The sequence below is a fragment of the Tiliqua scincoides genome, chromosome 2 (assembly GCF_035046505.1).
Source record: "Tiliqua scincoides isolate rTilSci1 chromosome 2, rTilSci1.hap2, whole genome shotgun sequence".
NCBI classification, from domain to species: Eukaryota; Metazoa; Chordata; class Lepidosauria; order Squamata; family Scincidae; genus Tiliqua; species Tiliqua scincoides.
Window position 1 is genome coordinate 108,418,592 of NC_089822.1, and position 18,182 is coordinate 108,436,773.

An 18,182-nucleotide genomic window follows, 5' to 3' on the forward strand; every position below is an offset into this window, starting at 1 on the left:
AATGTGAGGGCATAACCTGATTTACTATATTTTGTTTACACACACACACACACACACACACACACACAGAGAGAGAGAGAGAGAGAGAGAGAGAGAGAGAGAGAGAGAGAGAGAGAGTTTGTGAACCACCTGGAGTCCTTACTGAAAAATGATACATAATGCCTATCCTGCCCTTCTCAGTGGAGGCTCCAGGTGGTTTACAAATGGTTTAAAAAAATATGTGTTCTAAAGAATAGCTAATACAACAGAAAACAAGAGTGCTTTCTGAAAGAGCAAACTATTGAAAAATCTGTGAAGGCCTGATGAAAAAACCAAGCCTTCAACTGGTGGCAAAAAAAAATTACAAGGAGGGCCCCAACTGCACATCCAGAGAAAAGGGGGGGGGGTGTCCAAAGCACAATGGCCACTACTGAAAAAGCCCTCTTGCATGCTGACACTCACTGAAAAGTTCACTGGAGGAACCTTCCTGAAAGATCTGACAGGATGGGCAGATCCATAGGGAAGATAGCAGGTCTCCTGATACCTTGGCCCCAAGCCATTTAGTACTTTAAAGGCAATAACCAGGAGTTTGAATGGTGCCCAGACCCAAGCGGGGGAGCGATACAGCCAAAATAACAGAGGCATAGTAGAATCACGACCTGGCCCATCAAAATCCTTAGTTGCATTCCGTACCAGCTGAAGCTCCTGGACAGTCTTCCAAGTCTTATAAGCACATTACAATACTTTAACCAAGAGGTTGCTAAGGCATATAATGACAACTGTGTACAGGTCTGCTCGAGACAGGCATGGTACCTGTGCAAGTGCACTACAGGCCACAGAACTCATGAGGGACAATTCAGGGTCTACAAATACTCCCAAGTTTCAGACCTGGTCCTTCAAGGGACATGCAATCTAAATGAGAGCAAATCATTCATCGTTTATCATGTCTTCAAAAACCTCCATCTGTATGTTTACCCAGAAGTCCTACTGTGATCAGTGGAGTGTCTCCCCAGGTTAGGGTTCACAAGACTGTAGCCTTTAGAAGAAGCTCCACTGAATTCAGTGAGATTTACCTCTAGCAGACATGCATAGGACTATTCTGTAAGTAGCCTAGAAGGTTTAAAATGATTCCTTGCTACATAGGATGAACAGCAGCTCAAATATGGGCTTCATCAATCAGCCCAACCATATGGTGGTGGGGAGGGGGAAGAGAAGGAAAGAAAGAGCAGTTCACATGTGTAGCTTTACTGTGAGGCTATCAGGCCAGATGGCCACAATTACTTCTCACAGGAACAAATTATCAGACTTCCTGAAACTGAAAGGGAATTCTAAACCACGCCAATGTAAAGCACAAAGAGACACCTTAAGTACTTCCTGTTAGAGCAATGGAGTGTCCCCGCAAGATAAACTTTGAATTAATCTGATGCAATATATGTCATTTCAGGTTTAGAATACGTAGACCTGCCATTGAATACGCACACAGCTGGAAGGTGGAGTGTTAGCCTGCAGCCTAGTTAGGGGTTTTCAGAAAGCTCAGTATCTCATCCCTACAGCAGACTGGGGGACTAAATAGATATGTATAGGCAAGTGCAATAACCATGATCCAGTACAATTAAAAAGAAAAAAAAATTTTTTTAAAACAGTGTTCCTCAAACTGTGGGTTAGGACCCACTAGGTGGGTCCCCATTCATTTCAATATTTTATTGTTAATCTGAGACTTGATGTTACCATGGTCTGTGACTGCATTTGAAGAAATGTTACACATCTCTACTTTTTTAATAGGCTACTATATATATATGCTTTTAACAATGACAGCAAACGAGACTTACTCCTGGATAAGTGTGGGTAGGATTGCAGCCTAGAATTGTTAAAAATGTTCCTACTTGATGATGTCACTTCTGGCGATGACATCACTACCAGTGGGTCCTGACAGATTCTCAATCTAAAAAGTGGGTCCCAGTGCTAAGTTTGAGAACCACTGCTTCAGAAGATGGGATTTAAAATGGAGAAGCTGGAGTTCAGAGAAACTGCTCAATCCTTTTCCAACTGCAAGTCATTCAGATGTGCAAAACAGCATTCTCTCTCCCCTCCTAGGTTCCAGGCACATTTGCTAGGCTTCCCAACTTTCTCCTGACACCAAAGAGCCAGCAGTAACCAAAGACAGCAATTGGATCACACTGTACCACAAAGGTCTTCTTTCCAACAGGTGTAGTGGTGAAGAATGCCAGGTTAGGAGCAGGAAGAGCTGAGTTCAAAGCCTCACTCAGACAGGAAGCTTGCTATGTGGCTTTGGTACTGTCAGTTTATCTCAACCACCCATTCCTCATAGGATGATGAGAATAACTACTGTATATGTACTGTTCTGACCATTAAGGTGGGATAAAACTGTAGATTAACAAAACATCAGCTCAAGCCTGATTTTAACTCATCTCCCTGAAGACATTTTTAGAAAGCTACTTCTCTGAAATCTGTTTAACCCAGGGACGGTCAACCTTTCAATTTTAGGGCTCCTGGAGAAGGGAATTTCAGCAAATGAAGCATGTCATCTGTCAAATGGAAAGTAAACATTCTCTGGTCCAAAATGCATGCACCTATCAGAGCTACCAAACCTGATCTGTACTACTACCTGCAACATTTTTCTCCCTTTTGTTGGCTGTCTGCTGAAAACTGTGCCCCTACGGAGCTATTTCAGATGCTTACACTTTCTAATAAACAAAGTGACCCAATTCACAACACCACCAGCCACTGGCGAGAATACTTCTTGTTTTTGTAGTTTTAACACCTAAAGAAAGGAAACTGCTTTCTATAGTGGGAAAGATCACCCTCACCTGAAAGGATCTGAATTCAATAGAACTGAATTCAGTAGAACTTGGTAATAAGTTCTAAGATAATACATTCTGATTCACTTTCAAGCCACAAAAATGTCACTGAAGCCTGTTGTTGCTGCTGTAACTTGAAGCGAAAGGTTTGCAGGAGGGTGTTCTGAAGAATAAACCACCGATACTGAAACATTCTCCAGCATGAGCTACGTCACAACTTGCCAACAATGAGTTTCTGCAGTTTATACAGGTCAGTCTCTATGCAACAAAAATGTTAAAAATGGCAACACTTAATAAAAAAAATAAAGAATGTTTCAGTCTCTTTGGAAGGCTATAATTCTTCTTGCTCCCCCCAACTGAAACACTAGAATACTGTTTCTCAAACTGTGGGTGAAGACCCACCAGGTGGGCCATGAGCCAATTTCAGATGGCTCCCTGTTCATTTCAGTATTTTATTTTTAGCATATTAGACTTGATGCCAACAAGGTATGTGACTGCACTTGGGGAGATCTGTACTTTGAATAGGCCACAATGTATATGCTTTTAACAATGATTCAATGGGGCTTATTCCTGGCTAAGTGCTGATAGGATTGCAGCCTAGAATTGTAAAAAAAAATAAAAAAATTCCTGCTTGATGATGTCACTGCTGGTCATGACATTATTTCCAGGTTAATGACATCGCTTCCAGTGGGTCCTAATAGATTATCATTCTAAAAAGTGGGTCCTAGGCTAAAAAGTTTGTGAACCACTGCACTAGAATATTCTAAGTTTATCCTTTGGAAATTATAGAGAACTTCTGAATGTATTCCTTGGGAAGGACTAGCCCGGTGAAGCAAGGCATGTGAACAGTGCTTACCTGAAGGCCAACCTGCTAGATGGCCCTTGTGCAGCAGAGCGTTCACATAATTGCTGATGCGTACCCACTAGGCTCAACAGACAAATCTCTTAGTGAAGGTTCCCCCCACCACCAGCCCAGTGTCTCCAGCCAGAAGAGGTGGCAGAGGTGCTTATTCCATTCACAACTTTGCTGAAAGCAATTAGTGGCAGCAACAACCTCCTTGGGGTTCTTTGGCACAGGAATTCCTTACTGCTGATTTGCCACTGGCTGTTCCTTCGCACCTCAAAACTACTCACCCTGCATTTCCCATACATCTATTTTCCTGACTGTCAGAAATGTAGGAGACTCTTCTGTTTCATTTCTTTCTGACTCTTCCTCTAAGAAGTAGTGGCAGTTCTCTTGCCTTTAGCAGAGGGAGAGCAACTGTCCTTGTTCAACCCAGCATCTTTTCTAGTGACTTTTGATTATGTTTCTCTTGTGTCACTTCTTAGATTATGAGCCCCTGTAGGACGTGGAATCATCTTTTTTTTTTGTCTATGTAAACAGCTTTAAGAACTTCTTGAGCAGCTCAACGTGGCATACATGGTTCTCATTCTTGTCTTCCTTCTCCACCCATTCCATTAATTTTCACAACTACCACTAGAGGCCAGTTAAACTGAGAGACAACAACTGAGCCAACATTATCCACTGAACTTCATGGCTGAACAGAGATTTGAACCTCAGTCTTGCTGATCCTAGTCCAACCCTTGAATCATTTCACCGCACTGCTCTTTTCTAGTGGAGGAGGGACACAAAAACAAATGACTTGGATAATGTGCATAGCAGGAGAGTTTGGATATTTCTTCTCTGAGTATCCATAGGGCACAGCTAGTTCAGTTAGCTAGCGCTACATTCATTTTTTATAGATTCCAAGAAATCAGTTAGGAAGGCAAATGCATTTAAAACAGGAATTTTTACATCCCAGAAGTATAAAAATAAGAGACAAATAGCATTCAAGGCTTGGCCAATGTAACCAGTTAGATTCTACAATGATATACCATGATAAAACTGAGAGTGGAAACAATTCCTTAGATTTCCAATCAGGATTCCTTGGTATTCAGTGGAGTGTCCAGGTTCTTCTTCTGGAAAGAAAATCTGGTAAAATGAAGCAGCCACTGAAACAGGACCACCACAGCGAGAGACCTGGTTTAGGGACTGGCCTCCATGGTGCTAGCTGGCTGATTCCCTCACCCTCCCCATCTCCTCACTCCAGGATAATGCCAACTGAGGTCAGAGCCTCTGTAGCCCACTGTGGGTAGCTGCCTCTGTTGCCATACATGGTTTTCATGAAATCTTGGACAAACTGTGGAAATCTCTGCTCAATTATGCTTTCCCGGATCAAACGCATCAGGTTCAGCTAGAAGTAAAGAGAAAGAAAATCACTGCTTTAACACATGGGTACTCAAAGCATACACAACCAAATTTCCAAGTGTTCCAAGAAAGGAACATTCGCAAATGGGAAAAATGAAAATTTAGAAAAGGTTCAGAGACCTACCCAACAGCCCAATCCAGTTATGGAAAGAAAAAGGCCTACTAATGTTGCACGGTCACCTCACTATTCTACAAGAGGTTTGACACAGGTTTCTTTGGCAGCTAGCTGGTGACACTGCCCAAAGAGATGCTTACAGCAGGGAGTCAAACTACCACACACCTACATTCTGTAAGAGGGAGGCCCAACGTGTACATGCAACCAAGTTATGCAACCTGACCAAAGTCTGCATGCATTTATTATGCTTCCCAGAATGTTTGGGGAAAAATAGAAATATCTAAACCATAATTGCGCAAACAGGGGGCAACAGAGGAGAGACTGGAGGAAGTAGGAAGTAGATAGAACAGAGCGACCACAGTCATATCTGTGAACTGTGCTCCGATGACCAGAGGGAGAGATTAACTACAGTGCTTCTTATCCCTGTATCACAATCAGAATGCAACAGAACTTCCTCCACCTTCAAAAGGAAAGACCACGCAGAAGAAAAACAAATAAAAAAGACTAGAGACAGCAAAGAAGATGGCTTCACCTGATAAGCAATATTATGGACAGTCACGTGGTGCATGGCAGCTGTATCATTGCGGAACAGAGAGTTCAGAAAAGCTCGGCTGTACCTGCCAAGAGACAAAACAAGAAACAAAGGCCTGATAGAATAAACTCTGCAAAAAACAAACAAACTGCAGGAACGGTAATATTTGTCCTCTTCAACCAAACAAGAAGGCCAGAAAAGTGGAACCCAAATCTGATAAGGTGCCACTGACAAAGAGCAGCCTTCTTCACGTCAAGGTTTGTGTTTGTTCACCTGACATCAGTCAAGACTGAGAAGCAACCTGCCCTCCAGTTAACCAGCCCAAAGTCACGTTGTCCCTTACTGACAATGGAGGAGAGCCAGATGAGCTACAGTTTTAAACTCCCACACTATCCCAGGCACACCAACCTCTGGCACGTGGGGCAGTTGCAGTTCTCATCAATGGGACGGAAATCCTTGGCATACTGCTTGTTCTTCAGTTGCAAGGACCCCCAGGGGACTAAGGCTGAGCCAAAGCGCTGAAAGAGGCAAGAGCAAAGAGGCTTAGCAGATTGCAGAACTATTACTGAACCTTCATCTTGCTTCCCTGCTTTGAGTGGGGGTTTCAAGTCAATTCACAAAAAGAATTTCCCAACCCCTCATGCTTCCATCCCAGTTTACATTATCACTAAGTTGAGAAATGCCTCTCTGTCCCAGCCTACCCACCTCCAATTTCCTCCACGGCCACTGAGGCAGCTACTTACTGCAGTCCTTGTGGGGAAGACACAGTCAAACATGTCGCAGCCTAGAGCCACACATATCACCAGATCCGTAGCATAACTTTGTAGGAAAGAGCAGAGAGATCTTTATCAGCATTGTGCAGTTCTCCTAGCCATTACCTAAACTACAGCTCGCCCGAGACAGACTGCTGGGCGCCTTGAGGGTGCGGACAAGAACATGTTAATGTTGTGGGGTCACACTGTCCCCTACAATTCCCTGGGCACTGCCACCCTGAAGTATAGCCAAGTGACCTGGCTTTTTTTTTTGAGTGTGCAACCAGAATATGGGATAGCTAGGTCTACCTGGGAATGCTAGTAGTCAGCAGCAATCTGGTTTGTCACATCTGTTGCCCCAAAAAGGAATGTGATGCCCCTTGCAATGGGCTGCCCTGTCTGTGATGCAGCATTTACTCCTACCCTACTCCCATAAGATAGCGAGGCTTGTCCCTGGGGAGATGATTTGTGCTGAGGGCCACCATCCTCCAGAAGTGATCTTTGGCCTCGCCGCCACTCAGGCCCCCAATGGCAAAGCCTGGCACGTCTCGTTTAGTCATCTCTGGCAGGGAGAAAGAGGTGGGGAAGGATGGCTGTTAGAGCTGTGAACGCCTTTTTCCAGGGGAGCATTACCCCAAAATAACTCAGCCAAGAGAATGGCCTTTGCAGGTCCCAGTAGGAGAGGCTTTCTAGAGTTGCCCCTATGAACACTGGTGACAATCTTTATTAACTACCACCAAGGGAATCAACTGCTAAATTCATTCCCTATCTTCTCTCTTGTCCCAATTTAACGTAAGAGATTTGCAAATATTCATGGAACTGATATATATTCAAGAGTGTGCATGTTTGTGTATTATTAAGAATATTTATTATTAAGTTTATATACCTGACTATGACTCAGAGAGTTCTACAGAAAGGATCAGCAGTTGTCTCTGGTACAAGCCTTCTGCAACAATTCTCTTGGGAGTCTTTTAAAGGCTTCTTATAAACAAATGCTAACACTTGTTGAGAAGAAAAGCCTTCCTGAATATCCCCCCCTTCTCTCTCTCTCTCTCTCTCTCTCTCTCTCTCTCTCACTCTCACACACAAATGTCCTTCTCACATTCCACTGGATAAAATTGGCCCCCTACTCAACAAATGTTATAGCTGATTAAACCGCCAATGAAAGCTTATGGATCTGACTGCAACTTTCCTATTTTTCTATAAAGCACATTCTGCACATGAAGCTTTGCAAACAGTCTTGGCAGACGAAAGGCAGGAGACAATTTAAAAAGCTGCATGGTCAGATTGTTTCCCAATCACAGATGAGAAACTGAGACAGATAGAAGGTGACTGGCCAAGGCCACTAATAATGATGAGTTTCAACCCAGCTCCTTCTGGTCCTGTCCTTTGATCCAGCTGGTTAAACCACTAGGTGGAGCCATGTTGTTTGAGAAAAAGCTAATACAGTAACAAAGATAAGAAGTAAGCTCACCTTCCAGACACTTGGTTCTGAGGGCAGGATCCAGCCCTCCCTGGATAATGGCAAAAAGGTTCTGCTGGTCAGGCTTGCTGTGGGCTGCAATACATCTATCCAGCCAGCGAATTGACCTACAACACACAGATCCCTATACAACTAAGAAATGGGAGCATTTTACATACCATTCCAGAGGCAGATGTCACATAAATCAAGTGATAACTGTGCATGAAACTTCCAGCATCAGTCATTCCAGATGAAGCACCACAAGCTCACTGCTTACAACCTCCAAGCTGGAAGCTCAGCACACAGAGCAGAGGCAATGCACCACACTGATTCAAATGGCAGCAGTCTAGACTTGTGGTCTTGAACTTAGATGTGCAGTCAAGGAAACACATGAAAGATTTACTTTCTGCACTGTAGTTCATGCTTTGGAAGGTGTGGGGTCTTTGGAGGGTAGAGGTGACCTGTGGTCTGGATCCTTGCCTATCATGGGTAGTTTTGCGTTGCTGTAAGAGACAGGGGCCCTGCTTTTTCAGTAACAACAGGGAACAGTTTGTGAGAATGAATAGTTGCAATTTTTCAGAAAGTTGTGTATCTGAACAGGTCTGTATTGGATCAATTTTTGTTTTTCCATTATGGGAGAAAGCAGCCAAGTGGGTGGCCAAATTTGAGCTCAAGACATCCCGGAAGTGGTTGATTTTCTAAATACAATTGAACCAGAGTTCAGGAAACTTTGGAATAAAGACTGCTTTGATGGACTTGCACTGGAACAGGTAAGGGCCCAATCCTATCCAACTTTTCAGCTCTGGTGTAGCCAGAGTAAGGGTGTAGCCTGGTAAGGGAACACATGTTCTCATACCTTAAAAAGACTCCAGTTACTGCCCCTCCACCACAGGATGCAACACACACACACCATTGACACAATTGCACCAGCACTGGAAAATTGGATAGGATTGGGCCCTAAGTTAACTGGCCTGCACTGAATCAGGCACAAAGTAGGTGTGGGCTAGGGCAGAACTCGGATTAAGGCGATTTTATTCCTGTTACTCCATGTTGTGCACTAGTCAGCCCTATGGGGCTAGTCGGATCTGCGCCTGCAATTTTGTGGGCACAAATTCAAATGGCCTGTGTAATGCTGGTTCAGCCAGGAGTTAGAATTTGGCCTGGACTGCTGTGGCCAGTCCCACCCCCTTTCCAGGCCTGATCTGCCTCCTGGTATGCTTTCTCTCCACCCAAAACTTCCTCCTCCCTGCCTCTGTTCCACCCTCCCACCACCCTCTCCCACCCCCTGCACTGGCCTGCCCTGACCAGCACAAACTCACCTTCTCTGGGACTGGATTCAGCTCTAACAAACCAGCACATATCTGTGTGCTGCTTCAGTCTGCTCCCAAGTGGCCACTAACATGCTTTACAGCGCATTCTCCACATTCGGGAGCCAGCACAAGGGACTTTGATTGTTCTGCCCTATCTTCTGTTGCTGGTTCTTCTGGACATCTCAGTGGCATTTGATACCATTAATTATATCCTTCTAAGTCTTCCATAAGATATAGGAGTTGTTACAACTAACAAATTGATTGGTTTCAGAACAAAATATACCCAATAAAATTAGAGTTGCCACATATTTGGACTTGAGAACCAAGGAAGCACGACAGTCAGCTCTTCTGTCCTCTCTGTGCCCTTGCTGACAGAATTTGGCATTGGGGAGGTGGAAAGGAGGAATGGATGGCTAGTTCTTGTACTCATGCAAAAAATTCAGCCATTAAAAAATTAAAAAGTTGTCAATACCCCTAGTTCCTTCCCTGCATAATTAGGAGTTTCTCTTACAGCCCAGTCCTATCCTGGCTGATCAAGTGTGTGCAGTGATGCTACAGAATGCTACAGGCTGGCTGGGAACCAGGCAGCAGCAGACAGATAAGTAAAAAAACTTGTTTACTTACCTACTCTGCCACTGCCTGGTCCTCTATGGGCCTATTCAGATTTCACCAGCTCCTTGGCTGGCTTAAATCCAAATGGGTCCAAGGGATTCACTGAGGCTGGACCAGGGGCATAGGATATCAGTACTGCTCTTTGCTCCCAATATTTTTCCCTACCTCCATAGGGACATAGTCAGTGCTCACCAATAGGAACAGGGGGTTTAACAGGTCAGCACAGGATGAGGCATTGCTGCAAACTATTCCTACATTTGCAGAAAGAAAAATAAAACCAAGTGACATATAAGATTAATGTCCGCACACACACACCCATTTATGCACACTTCACATGAAGAATTTGGAAGGTTCGCTGGTAGTAAATCAAGGTCTCCTGACTAGAAAGGGCAACCAGAAGTTCATAGGAGTAAGCTCCTTAGAGGATAATGGTTGGGAGGAGACAAGTTAGGCTAGCTAATAAGAGCAAGGGTCACATGGACATAGCATGAAAAGCAAACCTGAGCATGGCTTCTTCCACACGGGGACCAGTGACTGTGCTGCTAACCACATCATCTAATTGCATCATAATGTCAGAGCCTGGAGAAGAAAAACAAGAGCATTGGCAGAAGCAGCTGAAATATATATATATATATATATATATATATATATATATATATATATATATATATATATATATATATATATATATATATATATATATATATATATATATATATATATATATATAGGGGAATGCTGGTGTGACAAACAGCAGGGGAGGTTTCAAAGTTTAAAATTTTATATTCTCACCATTTCCTCTTCCAACAGGCACCCAAACTAACTTACAAAATATTTTATAAAATAAATTAAAACCAATATAATAGAAAATAAAGGAAAGGTAGAGCTAGTAGCCTCTATCACCTCCAAAAACTCTCTGGAGAAAAAAAGCAGTTACTGCCAGTCCCTGAAAGAAGATGAAGAAAGGGCTCAGCTGAGACGTCTATAAACAGAATGGTGGGGACAGGACACAACTAACAAAAAGGTCCTGCTTCTGCTGAAAATCACTTGTACCGAAAACAATATGCACCTTGTTTACTTTTCTAGTTGGAAACTTCTTGAACAAAACAAGATATAGGAGGAGCATTGAACAGCAGACAATTGTTTTGTCCTACATCATATTGAATACCAATAATAATTGATTTGTAACAAGGAAAGATATTTGTGGTCTTTTAAATATTTATCTTCTGCATTTGACCTAATTAATGGGAATAGATTCCAGTGAAAATGCTGATTTCCAAATATTGATACTCAAAGCAATAGGTTTCCAAACAAACTGAAACCTGGGTAAAGATGATACCCCAATGACAACTCTCCTTTTTTCAATACTTATGCAAACAATGAGACAGCAGTGTTCAGTTGTTCCACCCCTATGTACAGCAGAAAAGGCCTTGCCTTGTTTTATGCTGATGGTATGACCCTGATCATGCTGACAAAGATGAGCACAGCTAAGATGTCAGAGAAATGTTCAGGATGTTGTAAACTTCCAACCTCGGATAACAGTGTTTAAGAGAAAAAAAAAAGCCAACACAGCAATTTTGGAAATCATTTCAAATCATTTTTGAAATTGTCATAAATTAAAAATCTTTTCAATACTTTCGAATCTTTTTTCTTCCTGCCAAGGAAAAAATGATTAGCAGTCGAAAAATCAATAAAAGACGCTCTACATTTTCTCAGCCGAAAAGTGTAGGTGTGCGTCTGACTGTATTTGCAGAGCAAAAGCTATTTCCATCATGCTGTAATTGACCAACATTAGGTAATCCAACATACATTTCTCAGTTTTCTGCTCCACCTTCTATCCTAGCAGCAAATGCCAGGTTGAGTGGCAGAAGCTCCTCAGAACAATCTAGTTACGTACATGGTCAGTTGCAACTTATGCAGCAAAACAAACTTATACCTTTGTGCCAACTAGAACTAAAGGTGCAATCCTAACCCACTTTTCAGCACCAACATAGGGGCAATGCAGCTCCGAGGTAAGGGAACAAACATTCCCTTACTTTGAGGATGCCTTCATGAGTGCCACCCAACTGTAGGATGCAGCACACGTCCCATTGGCACAGCTATGCCAGTGCTGGAAAGCTGGTTAGGATTTGGGCCTAAATAATCTTAAATTTGTTAACAGTCTTAACAACTAAACAATCTTAATTCATGAAATATTAAGGTGGCATTTTACTATTTGTTTATTGCATTCATATCCCACTGTTCCTCCAAGGAGTTTGGGACAATGCACATTATTTTTCCCCATCTGGCTTTTATGGCACATGGCTGTTATTCTGCTGGTTTGTGAACATATTGATAAGCACTTGGTGCCTATCTTTCTGATTAGAACCAGCACTAATATTAGTTACAGAATTTAGATATTTAAGTCACAGAATGCCACCCCCCATTAGGGTTCTTCGTTCTGGCTCTTCAATGAAGATTCAACCAAGTAAAGACTCGCTGACAGAGTAACCATCTCACAACCTTCTCAAGTACTTTCAGAGCTGCCTCATGATGAACTTCTACATTCATCAGGTATTTCTAAGGTACTGAAAAAATAGCTGTGCAAATGAAAAAAGTCACAACTATTACACAGCAGGAGGATGCATCAATCACCTTAGCAGCTGGCATTATACAAAATAGAATAGTTACCAAGCGCATTTTGTATTTCAATAGATTTCTCTGGGGTAAGCAAGATCTCTTTGTCATCATAAGGAGATGAGAAGCATACCCCTTCCTCGGTCACCTTGGACAGTTCCACCAGAGAGACCATCTGGAACCCACCACTGTCCTGCAGAAAAAGAAACACAACACAAGGAGAGTTCAAAGTTACAGGGATCATATGCCCCACAGGGGAAAAGCCAAGTTCCATATGACTGAGCAAGAATAGAATTAAGAGAAGGGTTGGGATGAGTAATAGATGGTAGAACAAAACTGAGTTCTCGGTGCATTTATCCACAACAACACACGCATCCTTCACACACATATACACGCATATACCAGGAGCAAGGAGAAATTTATCTTCCTTGTAAAGAAAAAAATTCAAACAATTTTGCCCAAGGTCACACCGAAAATCAGTGGCAATAAAGAGCAAGGTGTTTTTCTCCAATGAAGAGCTCAACCAACAACATGTATTGCTCAGTAGTGGAATTAATAAACCACAAAAGAAAATAAAGCATCATTTTTCTTTCTGCTAACAATGGCAATTTAGAGGCCTCTAGCTTTGCCCACCAACTTCCCATCCAACATAGCAATCTATATTTATGGCTGCCACAGTCATCAGTGGACTACTACCCTCTGTCAGTGTGGTAAGTAACACAGGACCCAATTCTATCCAACTTTCCAGCACCAGTGTAGCCACAATGCAGTCCCAAAGTAAGGAAAAAAATGTTCCCTTACATTGAGGAGGCCTCTGTGATTGGCTCCCCACCATATGGCACGCCCCCCCATGGCACAGCAGCACCGGCACTGGAAAATTGGATAGGATTTGGCCCACAGTCGTCTCTTGATTGCTCCAAAGCTGAGAACAGGGATCATACAGCAGGTGCATGGACATCTGCAACTCCTTCCCAGCTCCAGGGGCATGAAGAAGGCTTAGGTGGTTTGCTCACTGCATTGTCATGAAGCAGGGAGCACCCTGAATACAAAGGACAACAATAAAACAGAAAAAAACGCACTGCAGACACATCCTGGGCATCTCAGTGGAGTGTGACCAAGTCCTATGCTTTCTTCTATTCAATGTTCTTCACATCTAACTCAGTTCTGATATGTTTCTAGTACCAAGACATATTATTCCCAAGAAGATTATTTAATGACTATTACTTTTATTAAATATAACATATTTTTACATTCTTTCCTCATATTCAAGGCTGAACAATAGCACTTGAGCCAGTTATTTCCAACACAAAGATTTTATAAAATTACATCCTTTTAGAACCAACAATGAAATATGACAAATTCTTTTGCAAAAGTTTCACTTTGCACTGATGCAAAATACGTACATTTGGCAAGAGCTTCACCTATTCTGGACCTATAATTTTTTGTCAAATTATATCTTACCTACCAAATGGTGAGGATAATTTTACTACTTCCTTATTTCTCCAGTTTTCCAATCAGATGCAGAAGTATGTTAGAATTTTCCTCATCATTTAGCAAGGCAATCCAACAAGGGGTTACCAAGTACTTTCAGACACACAGTAGCAATTTACTAACTGGCAAAGGTTTTCTTCATTCAGGCAACCTCTCCCTCTTTTTCCATACCTACTTCATGAGCTCCATACTCACTGCCTCCTGTCTGTCAACAGATAAGGCTCAACCACAGAGAAACATCTGATTTTTCCAGCATTACCTGACATGATTAGTCACACTCACTGTAAGCAGGTTCCGTGACCAGTTCATAAAGCCATGGAGCCCATTAGCTTTCTTGATAAGCTCTGGTCCCTAAAGTCAGACAAAAAGCGGTTGTTATCAGTGCCTAGATTGTTGCTGATGTTAGAGACTGACTGATTGATAGGTGATGTCAGGCAAATTCTGAAGAATGCAGTTTATTTCATTTTTCTAAGCTGTCCTTGTAGGAACTGACATACAGCTCTGCAATGTTCAAACTAAAACAGCAGCAGCAATAGGTCAGACCTGTGATCACTGAGACATTCATTATCCATCCAAGAAAATGGCATGCAGGAGAGTACTGTACAATTCAAGAGAGATACACAAGAACTGGTGTAAAATAGTGGCTAGAAGGCTGAGCTTTGAATCAGGAAGGTCCTGTTGCAAATCTCACTTTTGTCACTTGCTATAAACCCATTAATAAGCCTCTGGCAAGACATTGTTTCTCTGCTACAGACCCCTTCTACAACATGCAGATAACGACAGTGACCTATCTTACAAGACCTGTAAAAAAATACGTCATCTTGTAAACATATGTGAAGTGTTTTGAAACTGTGTGTTATATAAATACTTCCCATGTTAACCATTTCAACATCTAATTTACACTATCCATCCATCCATCTTCCTATACTTCTGGAAAAGTATCATGGAATGCAGAAATATACAGGGGTGGGAAGAGCAGACTTTAGGAGAGTGGTATGGGATTCATAAACATAGGTGTATACAGAGCAATTTCTGGAGCCAGTTCCTCAACAGTTGGTCAGAGAGGAAGCACTGGTTACATTCACAGGATGCACAAGGTGACCTGCTAAAGTAATTTTGGGACCAATTCTATCCAACTTTCCAGTGCCAATGCAGCTTGGAGGTAAGGTGACAAACCTTCCTTTACCTGAAAGAGGCCTCCATGAATGCCACCCTAGTGCAGGATGCAGCACGCACTCTGTTGGCATGGCTGCATCAGTGCTGGAAAGTTGGATAGGATGGGGCCCTTAGGCTCATTTAGGCTGCTTCCTCGGAGGAAGCCTTATTGAACACAAACAGACCTACCTATTTCTAAGTAGACACACACAGGATTAGGCTGCTGCCTTCCATTCCAACAAGCACCACTACTGCAACCAGGGGCAGGCGAGGAGACTTAGGGCCCAATCCAACTTTCCAGCACTGGTGCAACTGTAATGTCGCCTCCAGGTAAGGGAACAAATGCTCCCATACCTTGAGGAGGCCTCTGTGACTGCCTCTGCACCACAGGATGCAGTGTACAACCCATTGGCACGGCTGCACTGGAAAATTGGATAGGATTTGTCCCTTAGGCTGCCATCCTAGCCACACTTACCTAGGTGTAAGCCCCACCGACTACAACAGACCTTACTTCTGAGTAGACATGCACAGGATGGGGCTGTTAGGCTGCCATCCTATCCACACTTACCTAGGAGTAAGCCCCATTGACTATAATGGAACCTACTTCTGAGTAAACATGCCTAGGAGTGGGCTGTCAGGCTGCCATCCTATCCATGCTTACCTAGGAGTAAGCCCCACTGACTATAATGGAACTTACTTCTGAGTAGACATGCCTAGGAGTGGGCTGTCAGGCTGCCATCCTATCCACGCTTACCTAAGAGTAAGCCCCATTGACTACAATGGAGCTTACTTCTGAGTAGACATGCCTAGGAGTGGGCTGTCAGGCTGCCATCCTAGCCACACTTACCTAGGAGTAAGCCCCATTGACTACAATGGAGCTTACTTCTGAGTAGACAAGCATAGGACGGGTTGCAAGCCCCAAGGTCTGCTGCACTGATGCTGTGGCTGGAGAAGCAGGGCCACCTGGGACCAGGGAGAGCTCCCCCCCCCGCACTCACAGGACGCATGCCCAGATGGTAGGTGTTGCCCAGGCACAGGCGGCACCCGAGCGCGTCCAGCTGCGCGGCGGTGAGGCCCTTCATGGTTCCCTGCGTGCCGACCGGCATGAAGACCGGGCAGTGCACGGTGCCGTGGGGCAGCCGCAGCTCGCAAGCACGCGCCCGGCTCCGTCCGCACTCGGCCACCACGCGCAGCGAGAGAGCTGGCAGTGCCGCCGCCGCCGCCATAGCAACGTGGTTTCACGTTGTGGGCGGAGCTTAACCCGGCGCCGCTAAAACCCTTACGGAATCCGCAGCCGGTCGCCATCGAACGCGGACCATAGACCACAGAACGACAAGAGTTCGGACCATAGACTTAAATTTGGGCCATAGAATTAAGAAAGTCTAGAGTAACATTCAGTAGTCACCATTATGTACACTTTGCTAGGTCTGCTGCCCAGCTGGCACTCGAAGCAGGTACAACGAGAGCAAGAAAGCAGCAGCCCCTACAGTGGAAGTCCCACGCGCTGCCCTAACAGGGTGACCAGATGCCCTCTTTTTCCAGGACACACCCTCTTTTTTAGCCTCGTGTCCTGCCAAAGAACTTAAATGTCCTCCTTTTCTCTGTGAGCTGCCCCTGCAGGCATCACATAGCCTTCTTGCAATTAATAAATTATATGCAATCAATTATATGTAATATAGCTTTAAATTTAACAACAAGTAATTTTTTGTTGGCAACCTTCAGTTAACCACATGAAATCAATTCATGAGTGTTTTCAGGTTTCATTTGGTCACGTCCTATTTTTCTTGGATGCCTTACTTTTTGGGGTGCCTAGTCCTCTTTGGCGTTATGACATCTGGGCACCCTGTGCCCTAACTTTGGCTGCTAGACTGTCAGGTGGACTAGTCTGGAAAGCAGGGCAGGAGGCTGTATGGACCCATGGGGAGCTGTACGCTACACTAGGATCCTGCATTTTTTCCTTGACAGAAACACCTATGTTCACAGTGGCAGCATGACAGGCTGAAGATCAAGAGGCTCACAGAAAAGTTAATTTCTGCCTGTCTCGCAGCTGATTGACAGCCCAATCCTATGCATGTTTCCTTGAAAGTAAGTCCCACTTTGTTCATGGGGACTTACTTCTAGGAAAGTGTGTATAGGATTGTAGCTTAAGGAAGCAATTCTATCCAGCTTTCCAGCACCAATGCAGCTGTGCCAACAGGACATCCACTTTGTCTTGCAGTGGTGGTGGGGGACAGCCATGAAGGCCTCCTCAAGGTAAGGAAACAAATGTTCCCTTACTTTGAGGCTGCATTGGTTCTGGAAAGTTGGATAGGATTGGCCCTAAGAGTCATCAGACTACACTGTGGTTCCAACCATGAACATTAAATGTATGTTTTAATTCAGTTGACTCTCAGCTTACACTATAACCAGTAAATAATTATAAAGTTCAAAAATTGTTTTATTTACTTTTTATATTAATTGTGACACAAAAAGGAGCTTAGCTCAATGTATTTCAGAGAGCTGCACATTATATGTCAAAGAGCCATGTGTGGCTTTTTGCGCCTCCTCAGGAGGAAGCGCCAGCCTGCAGAGGCTGACATAAGCTTTCGAGCCAGCTTCCTCCTCGGCTGGGCCAACGCAAGCCTCTGGGGTGGGCAGGGAGGAGTCTGGAGGGAGGTGTTCCTGGGCAGGGGGAGGACAGAAGATGGGCGGCCCTGGGGGCTGGCAGGGAGCAGGAGGCAGGGCTGGGATCTGGCAGTTATGCCGGATCCTGGGAAGTTCGGAGTAGCATGAAGTCACTCCACTCTCCTCGGACTTGTGCCACCTCAGGAGGTGGCGCAAGTCCGAGGAGACCCATAGGGGAAAGGGCGCCTTACCCAAAGGGAAAAGTTGCCTCTGGCTGAGCTGCCTTGGGCCCCTATCCTGCGTTGGATACAGCGCAAGCCTCTTCGCTTGTCTGTTCCAGCACAGGGTAGGATTGCTCCCTAAGTCACATTTTCTTTGATGTAGGGTGTCATAAATGAGTAGAAAATAACAAAGGCAAATGAACATAAGAACATAAGAACAGCCCCACTGGATCAGGCCATAGGCCCATCTAGTCCAGCTTCCTGTA

General features: G+C 44.0%; 1 protein-coding gene across 2 annotated transcripts; it reads right to left on the bottom strand.

The window, feature by feature from the left end:
• Nucleotides 1–3,306: 3,306 nt before the first annotated feature.
• On the bottom strand, nucleotides 3,307–16,318 carry QTRT1 (queuine tRNA-ribosyltransferase catalytic subunit 1). 2 transcript variants are annotated; one of them, XM_066616225.1, is made up of 10 exons: nucleotides 16,090–16,318; nucleotides 14,219–14,287; nucleotides 12,500–12,638; nucleotides 10,330–10,408; nucleotides 7,920–8,035; nucleotides 6,869–7,007; nucleotides 6,437–6,512; nucleotides 6,102–6,211; nucleotides 5,694–5,778; nucleotides 3,307–5,032 (listed from the first exon to the last, which is right to left on the bottom strand). In XM_066616225.1, the coding sequence occupies exons 1-10, from the start codon at nucleotides 16,315–16,317 to the stop codon at nucleotides 4,880–4,882; spliced, it is 1,194 nt and encodes a 397-aa protein (XP_066472322.1). In that variant the 5' UTR covers nucleotide 16,318; the 3' UTR covers nucleotides 3,307–4,879. The 2 variants fall into 2 exon arrangements, with proteins under 2 accessions (XP_066472322.1, XP_066472323.1); XM_066616226.1 differs by lacking the exon at nucleotides 14,219–14,287.
• Nucleotides 16,319–18,182: the final 1,864 nt, after the last annotated feature.

What these genes read in the sequence shown, in the direction of transcription:
- QTRT1 (XM_066616225.1), bottom strand. Translation starts at nt 16,317, where the DNA reads ATGGCGGCGGCGGCGGCACTGCCAGCTCTCTCGCTGCGCGTGGTGGCC. An exon ending in GTGGAAGAAGCCATGCTCAG is followed by an intron (nt 8,036 to 10,329) that starts GTTTGCTTTTCA and finishes TGTGTGTTGTAG; the next exon opens with GTCAATTCGCTGGCTGGATA. An exon ending in TCTTCCCCACAAGGACTGCA is followed by an intron (nt 6,212 to 6,436) that starts GTAAGTAGCTGC and finishes TGCCTCTTTCAG; the next exon opens with CGCTTTGGCTCAGCCTTAGT.